This window comes from Mandrillus leucophaeus, unplaced genomic scaffold (genome assembly GCF_000951045.1).
Source record: "Mandrillus leucophaeus isolate KB7577 unplaced genomic scaffold, Mleu.le_1.0 Scaffold360, whole genome shotgun sequence".
Lineage (NCBI taxonomy): Eukaryota > Metazoa > Chordata > Mammalia > Primates > Cercopithecidae > Mandrillus > Mandrillus leucophaeus.
In genome coordinates this window covers 2361551-2373684 of record NW_012103810.1, presented here as the reverse complement: position 1 = coordinate 2373684, position 12134 = coordinate 2361551, and the positions used below count along the sequence as shown (strand labels likewise).

General features: G+C 40.9%; 1 protein-coding gene across 1 annotated transcript in view; it reads right to left on the bottom strand.

Annotated features, from left to right (window-relative positions):
- Nucleotides 1–12134, bottom strand: part of INTS4 (integrator complex subunit 4) — a 110853-nt gene that overhangs the window by 55306 nt on the left and 43413 nt on the right. The window contains exons 9-10 of the mRNA XM_011989721.1: nt 4769–4840; nt 2189–2363 (exon numbers count right to left, since the gene is read on the bottom strand). Of these exons, the coding sequence (XP_011845111.1) occupies nt 2189–2363; nt 4769–4840 (247 nt within the window). The remainder of the gene's footprint in view (nt 1–2188; nt 2364–4768; nt 4841–12134) is intronic.

Here is a 12134-nt window from a genome sequence, read left to right as displayed (position 1 = left end):
GTGCAACCACGGCTCCCTGCAACCTCTAACTCCTGGGCTCAAGCAATCCTCCTGCCTCAGCCTCCCAAGTAGCTGGGACTAAAGGCATGTACAACCATGTCTTGCTAATTTTAAATTTTTTGTAGAGATAGGGTCTCCTTATGTGGTCCAGGATGGAAAAAACCCAAATTCTAATCAAACTTCTAGAGACAAAAACTACATGTCTGAGATGAAAAATATACTGGGTGGGATTAACATCAGATTATATCTTGCAACACTCAAAGACAAAGCAATAGATACTATCCAAAATCAAACAAAGAGAAAATAAAAACCAGAAAAAAAAAAAAAGAAAGAAAAAAGAATAGAGCATCAGTGAGCTGTAAAACAATATCAGTATCCTAACGCATGTGTAATTAAAGTCGCCAAAGGGCCCGTAGAGTCAGAGAAATTTTAAAAAATAATAGTGGCTGGGTACAGTGGCTCACACCTGTAATCCCAGCACTTTGGGTGGCTGAAGTGAGCAGGTAAGTTGAGCTCAGGAGTTTGAGACCAGCCTCAGCTACATGACGAAACTCCGTCTCTACTAGAAACATAAAAATTAGCCGAGAGTGGTGGCGGGCACCTGTAGTCCCAGTTACTTGGGAGGCTGAAGCGTGAGAATTGCCTGAACCTAGGAGGCAGAGGTTGCAGTGAGCTGAGATCACACCACCGCACTTCAGCCTGGGCGAAACTCTGTCCCCACCCCACCCCCACCCCCCAAAAAAGAGAAAGAAATAAATAATAGCAAAAAAAAAAAAATGTCCAACTGTGATGAAAACTATTTGATTCAAGAAGCTCAACAAACTCCAAGCAAAAGAAACATGACATGAACTATACTATACCCAGGCATATCATAATCAGATTGCTTAAAACCAGTGATAAAGATAAATCTTAAAAGCAGCTGGAGATAAAAAGACACATTATATACAGAGGAAGATAAAAATGACAATAAATTTCTCAACAGAAAACTATGCAGCAATATCACTAAAAGACTGACAGAGGCCACGCACAGTGGCTCACGCCCGCAATCTCAACACTTTAGGAGGCCAAGGCAAAAGGATCACTTAAGCCCAGGAGTTCAAGACTGGCTTGGACAATATAGGGAGGCCCCGTCTCTACAAAAATATTACAGAATTAGCCGGGCACGGTGGCACGTGCTTATGGTCCCAGCTACTCAAAAGGCTGAGGTAGGAGGATTGCTTGGGTCCAGGAAGTCAAGGCTTCAGTGAGCTGTGATCACACCACTACACTCTAGCCTGGGTGACAGAGTGAGAACCTGTCTCAAAAAACAAAAAAGACTCTTGGAAAAAAAGTTTATTAATCTAGAATTTTATTTCCACAAAAATACCTTTCTGTATGTATGTATGTATTTATTTTTTGAGACAGAGTTTTGTCCTGTTGCGTGCCCAGCTTAGAGTGCAGGGGCACAATCTCAGCTCACCGCAACTTCTGCCTCCTGAGTTCAAGTGATTCTTGTGTCTGAGCCTCTCTAGTAGCTGAGATTACAGGTGCATGCCATCATACGGGCTATTTTTTGTATTTTTAGTAGATACAGGGTTTCACCATGTTAACCAGGTTGGTCTTGAACTGCTAGCCTCAAGTGATCCTCCAGCCTCAGCCTCCCAAAGTGCTGGGATTACAGGTGTGAGCCACCATGCCTGGCCCAAAAATATCTTTCAAAAATGAAGGTGAAATAAAATATTCATCAGTCATATAAAGGCTTTGCAGTCAGACATACCTAGGTTTAAATCTTGCTCTGTCTCTTACTAGCTGGGTAAGCAATATCAAGTTACTATTTTTATTAATATCCATTTTAATTGCCAATTATTCAGTGTTTATTATAAATAGGCACATGTATTATGCCAACTGCTTTATGTGTATAGAACCTCATTTAATTCTCAGAACTCAGAAAGATAGTTATCATCATCCCTGTTTTATAAAAATGCTGGAATTTAAATATAGATTGACTAAACCCAAATCTCTTGCTCTTCACCATTGTCTCATACTACTGGGGTCTCTTCTGTGTGTAAAATAAAAAGCATAGTAAGTACTTCCCAGAGTTACTGTAAGGACTAAATGAAATGATACATGTGTATCACCCAGTACAATGCCAGACACATAGCAGTCACTCAATTAAAGAGTGTTATTACTATTATACAGTCATACTTACCATACATCTCATCTTCCAACCCATGAACGAAAGCTCCACAAGCTCCTGACTCAATCAAGTTCACAGCCCCAGTATCTACTTCTTCCTTGGGAGCATCATCTCCCCACTTCCTGCCACTGGAAAACTCCCCTGAACTGTAAAGTTCCTTGGCACGCTCATGTGCAGTACGTTTCCTCTGCAGAAGACAACAATAATTACCAATTGTAGGAGGTTCATGAAGGAACGCTAAGATGAACCCTGAGAACATGGGAAGGCAGAAAATAAAACTGTTTTTTGAGAGTTACATTTGTAAAAATTATCAGTAGTTCATACAAGAGAAATGCAAATTCAACTTAAAATGAAACCAAAGCCTTGCTGGTCTATAATAGCTGAAAGTACCTAATTAAAAAGGATAAAGATAGCTGAAGAATGTGTTAAGAAAGTTGGTTACGTTTGCTGTGGCAGCAACATAAGAAAGAGAGAGCCAGAGAGGTAAATAATGACAGTGCCCCTCCAAACACCATCTTGGGTAGACAACACATTTACTCTAAGAAAACAATTATCAGGCAGGGTGCAGGTGGCCCACGCCTGTAATCCCAGCACTTTGGGAGGCCAAGGCAGGCTGATCACAAGGTCAGGAGATTGAGACCATCCTGGCCAACATGGTGAAACTATCTCTACTAAAAGTACAAAAATTAGCTGGGCATGGTGGCGCGTGCCTGTAGTCCCAGTTACTCGGGAGGCGGAGATTACAGTGAGCCAAGATCGTGCCACTGCACTCCAGCCTGACGACAGAGTGAGACTCCACCTCAAAAAAAAAAAAAAAAAGAGAAAAGAAAAAAAAGAAAAAAAGGAAAAGAAAACAATTACCTTAAGTCCTAGTAAAAGTATTTTTCTATTTGGCAACATTGCGTTCTATTTCAGTTACAGTACAGTCACTAATCTAGTAAACTCACTTTACACAGAGATTGCCTAAGGTGGAATATACTGGTTGGTGAAAAGTAAGTATCCAGTTCACTTGACAATTATGGTTCTCATCACAAATGAATGACCTGGCACTCCGCTTTATACACCAGCCTCTCATGGAAACCCCATCTCTAGAAAACTACAAAAAATTAGCCAGGTGTGGTTGTACACACCTGTAGTCCCAGCTACTCAGGAGGCCGAGGTGAGAGGATCACTTGAGCCCGGGAGGCAAAGGTTGCAGTGAACCAAGATCGCGCCACTGCACTCCAGCCTGGGCGACAGAGCGAGACCTTTCTCAAACAAAACAAAAGAAACAAACAAACAAACAAAAAAAAAACATGCACAAGAAAAAGAGCTGAGAGACATACACCAAAATGACCAAAGTCATTACATTAGGGTAGCAGGTATATGGGTAAATTGCTTTCCTTTCCTTCATCAAAAATTCCACAACTTTCATATCACTTTTATAATCACTTTTATAATTTCAAAATTGAGGTACTAACAATGAATGTACATATTATTTTCTCAGACTCAAATCTGGTTCTGCAAACCATGTTAGTGAACCATCACAATCAAAGCTTAAGGGCATTTCATAAGAGGCAGTTGGGGCCGGGCACAATGGCTCACATCTGTAATCCCAGCACTTTGGGAGGTAGAGGCAAGAGGATTGCTTGGGCTCAGAAGTTCAAGACCAGCATGGGGAACAGAGCAAGACCTCATCTCTACTAGAGATAAAAAAAATTAGCTGGGCATGGTGGGGCATGCCTGTAGTCCCGGCTACTCAGGAGGGTGGGGTGGGAGGAATGCTTGAGCCCAGGAGATCAAAGCTGCAGTGAGCTATGATTGTGCCACTGCATTCCAGCCTGGGCAAGAGCATGAGACCCTGTTTCAAAAAAAAGGAAAAAATGGTGCGGGGTTGGGGGTATTTTGTTACTGTTTGGAGAAAGGCTTTACTCACTCTTCCATGATAACTGCTGCTGAAAAGGAGTCCTAAAATGTCATACCATCTCACAAAATGAGAACAGGCCTTTGTAGTTCCTAACAAACAGAAAATTAGTCTTTTGGGGTTTTCTGGGGTTTTTTTGGTTGTTGTTTTTTGGGGTTTTTTGGAGACAGAGTCCCACTCTGTTGCCCAGGCTGGAGAGCAGTGGTGCGATCTCGGCTCACTGCAACCTCTGGTCTCCAGAGTTCAAGTGATTCTCTGCCTCAGCCACCCAAGTAGCCGGGACTACAGGCACATGCCACCACACTCAGCTAATTTTTGTTTTTCAGTTGAGACGGGGTTCACCATGTGGCCAGGCTGGTCTCAAACTCCTGGCTGCAAGTGATCCACCTGCCTCAGCCTCCCAAAGTGCTGGGATTACAGATGTGAGCCACTGTACCTGGCTTAGAAAATTAATCTTGCCTCTTTTTTGTAAAGCATAACCTGTGTAAATTATTTCATTACAATAATACAAAATTTAATGAAGTCATCTGTTATTTGCTTCAATTTACTAAGATTTTTAATTATAATGTAATACAGTTATCATACATTAATTTAACAAATGCTGCTAAGTTAAATCAACACAACTCAGCATACTGCCCCCCTATATTGGTTACAGAAACCCAGTTTAAACAACAAAGAATAAAAGGTACCCTCAGATCTGACATCAGCTTCTTGTCAAGGGTCTGCTCCAAGAAATGAGAACTGACTTGCTCCATAGAGCCCTATAAAAAGAAAGAATCCAGAGCATATAAAACAACTTTTATGATTTGAATATTATCTTAAAATTCAAAGTCTGTAGCCAATTTAAGTGCATAAAGATAACATTATTCATGACAGTAAAGATGCTATGGGTTCTGAATCATCAGGAAAATAAAAATATTAGCAGCAGCTAACACCTAAATAGAGCTTACTATGTGTCATGTACTATGCTTTTTTTTTTTTCCCTGAGATGGAGGTTTGCTCTTGTCACCCAGGCTGGAGTGCAGTGCCATGATCTTGGCACACTGCAACCTCTGCCTCCCAGGTTCAAGCGATTCTCCGGCCTCAGCCTCCCAAGTAGCTGGGATTACAGGTGCCCGCCAACATGCCTGGCTAATTTTTTGTATTTTTAATAGAGATGGGGTTTCGCCAAGTTGGGCAGGCTAGTCTCAAACTCCTGACCTCAAGTGATCTGCCCGCCTCGGCCTTCCAAAGTGCTGGGATTACAGGCGTGAGCCACCGCACCCGGCCACTATGTGTCATGTACTATTCTAAGGGCTTTAGACATATATTAACTCGTTTAAATCTTCTGTAACTATAACCCTGCAAAGTAAATACTATATTAGTCCCATCTTATATAGGGAGAAAAAATATAAAAAGATTAAGTAACACATTGACGGCCACAAAGAGAATAAATTCCAGAGCCAGTAGATATATCCAGGCTTCAAAATCCTTTCCCTTAACGACTACTCTCCACTCCTTTTCATTCTTCTTTCCATTCCTCTGTTCATTCATTCATGCATTCAGTTAAACAAATATTTAGCAACCATTCAATTATATGTCTACAGTTACCAGAAACAAGAATACAAAAATAAAAAGACAACAGCTCTACACTGAACAATCTCACAGACTAGTAAGGGAAACTGACAAGAAAAGAGATTACTGCAATATGGTATGAAATGCTGTAATACACATCTATGAATGATGCCATGGGAACGGAGACAACAAGCAGGTACAGGCAGGGAGAGGTATACTTGGAGAAATGAAAATCACAGTGCAAATGCCAAGTGAGAAATATTAAGTGATTTTATGAATGGAACATAAGATAGGGCTCCTGAAAATGAGGCAGTACAGATAGGATAATGAAGAGCCTCATTTGCCATAGTAAGGGGTTTGCCTTATAAATAATTATTACATAATCCCTGTTAAACATCTAATGAGCTCAACAATGTATAAAATATTTTACTTACATTTTTCAAGTTTATTCTTCCCAATAATCCCATATACCTCTCATTTCCATTTTCTAGATGAGAACTGAGGCTGAGATTAGGCAACTTATTCATTTCAAGTAAGGGAGGACATAGATTTATATTTCATAAAGCCCATCTTGCAACAGTATGACTAATGGACCATAAGGAATCAAAATGAAAGCAAAAACATCAGTTTCAGAGGCTGCTGGAGCAGGTCCTAAACATTAAGAAATTTATCTGAGATCTTCTCTAATTCCTAATAAACACGGAAATGCTTATGCAGGCTCAGATCTTTTCTCTAATCACATTTTCCATAGAAAATTATGTGTTCTTGGGGAATGTCCTTACTCAAGTTAACACCTTTCCTATGATTCCACAAAAACAACTGCTGTACTATTTTGACTAAAGTAGTTTCAAAACCACTTTTTCTTTTGGTACATAGATCTAAGCCAATGTCATAGCTAACAACCATTTTTTAAATCCAAACAACAATTTTATAAATAAGAACTATAAATGCTTAAGACCTCCTAAATCTCTCTCTGGTTTTACCACCAGCATTAGCTGTTGGCTTTTTCCTACTAAAATAAAAGTTTTCATGACTTCACAGTAAGTTGCTTCATCCATAATTCCCAGTGCCCTCCTCCAATGCCCTCAGCTGAGCGCTCATCCAACACAGCAACACAGAGGGAGTACTATGCAAATCTGTGCCCCGCCAAATTAAATATCATTACTTGAAATAAATTTTCAATGTAACCTAAGAATAGGTGAAGCTTTCCATTTTAAGTCTACAAACACAAAGAGCCCTATAGCATAGTAATCCACTTGAAAAATGGTGAGATGTCTATTACTGCAGGACCAGTGGAAATGGGGAAGGGATGGATTTAGGGATGTCAAGAAGGCAGAACTGATATGAGTTGGTAACTCAATGGATGTGAGACACAGAAAAACTATTCCCACATTCCTCTGGTTCATGACTTAGCAGATGATAGTATCATTTATGAAAACATTGAGAAACAGATTTGGACCAAAAAGATAATGAGTTCATTATAAAATGCACCTTACAGGCCAGGCACGGTGGCTCACACCTGTAATCGCAGCACTTTGGGAGGCCAAGGTGGGCAGATCACGAGGTCAGGAGATCAAGACCATCCTGGATAACACGGTGAAACCCCGTCTCTACTAAAAATACAAAAAATTAGCCGGGCGTGGTGGCGGGCGCCTGTAGTCCCAGCCACTCGGGAGGCTGAGTCAGGAGAATGGTGTGAACCTGGGAAGTGGAGTTTGCAGTGAGCCAAGATCACGCCATTGCACTCCAGCCTGGGTGACAGAGCAAAACTCCTTATCAGAAAAAAAAAAAAGTGCACCTTACCAATCAGAATAACAGCTACATTCTGGTATACTTTAACCAAGACAAATATGTTTAGATTAAGATGGAATCTCTCCAACTGTACTACTAGCGCTACTTAACAACCTAAATTTAGGTAGTTAATGCTACGAAAACCTTAACACTGAGAAAACCATTTCACCAGAGAGCTTTATTAAATGTATGTGAAATTTAGATACCGATATTTAACAATTATCACACCTGCTTTAAGAGCAAAAACTGCTCAGTTAGTATAAATAACATAAGTCTATGCAAGTAGGTGGTAAGTATATCAGACATAAAACTGCCACTAACTAGGAATATCTGCATTTACCCTGGGAAAGACCAGTCATGGGAGACTTACAGGCACAAAAGCCTATAATCTAACAGTCTGAAAGTGTTGTAATTTTTAAGGTCAATGACTTCTTAAAGCTTATAAAAGTAGTGACTGTATTCTAAATAGTCCCATGAATGCGCTTACTGGGACATCAAGTTTCTTTGCCCCACAAATAGGGCAGTTATAAATAAGTAAAAGCTAACCTCTTTTACATGGTTTTGAATTTTCTGATATAATTTTTCATCCTGCTATAAGCCAAAGGGATTGGAAACTATTCACTTTTTAAGCAAGAGGGACTCGAGTTTATAAAGCTAAGTTGTTGCAGAACCTGGCTTCTGTTTTTCTCTCCAACTTACCTCGTTACAGATCCCCTATATTGAACACTACCCCCAACTAGGAAGCACTAAACTGCTTGTAGTTTAGTATGATATTGCAGCTTAGTATATTGCTATGCATGATAATGTACTGCTTTTATATCCCTGCTCATATTTTCTCTTTCTCTGCATCACTACCTAGTTACTCATCCTTCAAAACTCAGTTCAGAGATCACCTCCTCCAAGAAGCCTCCTGTGGTTGTGGTTGGTGCTCTTTCCTACCAGTACTAGGTATTCTTATTCACTGATTAGCTATCCCTGGCCACCTGACTATCAACTTTGTTGAAGACAGAAACTGTCCTCAGTGTTTGTCGATTTGCTGAACAGGTGATCTAAAGATTATACAGGTTGAACATCCCAGTTCCAAAAATCTGAAATCCAAAATGCTCAAAAATCCAAAACTTTTTGAGTACCAACAAGATGGTAGGAAATGTTCATTGGAGCATTTCAGATTTTGGATTTTGGAGCATATTTCAGATTTGGGATGCCCAACAAGTAAGTATAATGCAAATAAAATATTCCAAAATCCAAAAACAAAACAAAATCCAAAACACTTCTGGTCTCAAGCATTTTGGATAAGGGATACTCAATCTGTATGCAGATTTGTTTTTTAAAAAATGGCTTACTAGAGTTACCTGGCACACATCACCCACGACAAAAAGGAACAAAAATAACAAATAACTATATTTCAACTAAAATGACTGTAGATACATGCTGCTGAGCACCAGAGAAAGGGCAAAATCCCTGTGGAGCATGAAGGCTTCAAGATAGCACCACAGGGAAGGGAGTGAGGCTTCCTATCTACCACACTGTCTCCCTTGCCAAAATCAGCTTAAAATCAGAGGAACTTCTTACAGGGAAAAAGTAAGCTGGAGATACCTATCAGTGGTCCCCACTGCTGCCACAAGCACCAGGAGAGTCCCTAAGTCATCAGTGGCCACAAATCCAGTCTGGAGAGTAGCCAAGAGATCATTCAGCTGTATTGCCTCAGAGTGGGAGCCCACCTTGTCCTAAGCTACTGTAGCATGGCACCAAGTTGAAGCTAGACTCACTACTAGTATGCATCCTGCCCTGGGGACTAGTAGCAACTGACTATCTTCATCCCTGAGAATCCGCCATCATTCTACCATGATCACACGATGGCCTGCAGCACCATAACCCCATCCACATAGAGTCTAGGTCAAACAGAGTGACCATGACCACAGCATCAGACCCCACACAGCACTACCAACCACCCAGAAAACAGGCAGACCTGCACAGCAAGGAAGCCATCAAATAGACAGCTGGCAGTGCTTTACCCAGCACCCTTGTACCATATAAACATCTGGGATGCCAAGCATGCACATGCCAGTACTCAGCCAAAAAGCCAATCCTGCAGCAGCCCTACTGCCTCTCACAACCCGTCACAGAACCACCTGCCCACGCCCTGCCTGATAGCTGGTAACTCAGTGGTCCTGTCCGCTAAAACAGGCCACGATAGAGTCCCACAGCACACAATCCAATCCACAGGTCCTGTGGTAGCCCTGGCCCCCCACCATAGACTGCTGCCAAACTGCCCAGCCCCACTGAGCAAAAGCACTTGAGCCCAGCCCAAAGTAATAGCCAACCAGGCAATAGCCCCATCTCCCTAGATAGCCACACAGCTGCCCAGCAGGCTGCCCCAGCAAAAGCCTGAGCCCAGCACAACAGCCACCACGGCAGTAACTACTGCCTCTCTGGAAAACCAGATAGACAGCCTGGCAGCCATTTTAGCCTGCACATGTCGCACCCAAAATCAGCTTAGCAACCTCACTTGCCCAAAAATCAGCTCAGCACCCTCATCTATAGCATCACCATCGCAAACTCCCATAGCCTAGGCAACTGAAGCAATTGCAAACATCACTGACTACGAGTATAGCTGAAGATTATAGCTGAAGCTGACAAGGAGTGTTACACCACCCACTGAGTCCACCCAGAACCAAAGGCAACACACCATACCCAGCTAATACCCTAAAAACCATCTGCAGGAAAAAGACTGTTACTATATATTAGCTACTCAATAAAATTGAAAAGAGCAACTATTCTACTAAATGCACAGATATCAACATCCAGTATCTTGGACACGATAAACGAAAATCAAGGAAACACGACACCCTCAAAGGAATACAGTAAGTCTCCTGGTTGGGCGCAGTGGCTCACATCTGTAATCCCAGCACTTTGGAAGGCCAAGAGAGCCAGATAGCAGGAGCTCAGGAGTTCAAGACCATTCTGGGCAACATGGCAAAACCCGTCTCTACAAAATATATAAAAATTAGTCAGGTGTGGTGGCATGTGCCTGTAGTCCCAGCTACTCAGCAGGCTGAGGTGGGAGGATCACTTAAGCCCAGGAGGAGAAGGTTGCAGTGAGCGAGATCTTGCCACTGCACTTCAGCCTGGGTGACACAGCAAGACCCTGTCTCAAAAAAAGAAAGCAAAAAAGTCTCCAATGACAGACCCCAAAGAAAAGGACACTTACAAAATGCCTGAAAAGGAATTCAAAATAGTGATCTAAAGGAAACTCAGTAAGATACAAGAGAATACAGACAAACAATTAAATGAAATCAGGAAAACAATTCATGATCTGAATGAGAAATTCAACAGAAATCAATATCATAAAAAAGAACCAAACAGAAATCTTGGAGCTGAAGAGTTCAATGAAAAAAATAAAAATAGTATATAATTGAGAGCTTCAGCAATAGACTAGGATCAAGCAGAAGAAAGAATTTCTGAACTTGAAGACAGGTCTTTTGAAATAACCCATTAAGGGGGGAAAAAAACAAATTAAGAATAAAAAAGAAAGCCTTGGAACATATAGGACATCAATAGACAAACAAATATTTGCACTGTAAGATTGCCTGATGGAGAAGAGATAGAGAAAGGCACAGAAAACCTACTTGACACAATGACAGCTGAAAACTTGCCAAGTAGTGGGAGAAATACGGACATCCAAATTCAGGAAGTTCAAAGGTTCACAATTAGATTCAACCCAAAAAGATCCTCTCCAAGGTACATTATAATCAAACTATCGAAAGTCAAAGACTAAGAATTTTTAAAGCTGCCAGAGAAAATTGTCAAGAGAATCTCCATTACCATCAACAGATTTCTCAGCAGAAACCTTGTAGACCAGGAGAGAATGGGATAGTATTAATATATTCAAAGTATTGAATGCTACAATTAGAAACAAAAGGACAATAATCACTATCATGACAACACACAAAAGTATAAAACTCACCAGTAAAGGTAAACTCATAAATCAAACAGATCAAACCACAGTGATACAATATGTCATGCAAAATTTTCAATCTGCTAGTATGAAGATTAAATTCAAAATGGTCAAAAACTACAAGAGCTACAAATAGTAGCTAAGGAACACATAACAGATGAATAAGAAAATTAAGGCAACAAAAATATAAATTGAAGAGGGGAGAGAAAAAGTCTAGGGTCCTTTGATGTAACCAAAGTTGAGTTGCTATCAGCTGAAAACATTCTATTATAACTGCAAGCCTTTTTTTCCCCCTTGAGACACTCTTACTCTGATGCCCATGCTAGAGCATAGTGACCTGATCATGGTTCACTGTAGCCTCAATCTTCCAGGCTCAAGCAATCCTCCCACCTCAGCCTCCTGGGTAGCTGAGACTACAGGTGTGTGCCATCATGCCCGGCTGATTTCTTTTTTCTTTATTTATTAGAGACAAGGTCTCACTATGTTGCCCAGGCTAGTCTGAAACTCTTGAGTTCAAGTGATCTGCCTCCCGAAGTGCTGGGATAATAGGCAAGAGCCACCACACGGGCCTAAATAAGACTCTGTAGTAACTATGTAGAAAAAAATTATAGCAGATACACAAACAAGAAACAGAATGAAAATAAAGCTTAGCCCCACAAAAACCCACTAAATCACAGAGATAAACAAGAAGAAAGGAAGACAAGAACAAAGGATCTCCAAAAGAACCAAAAAGTAATTAACAAAATGGGAGG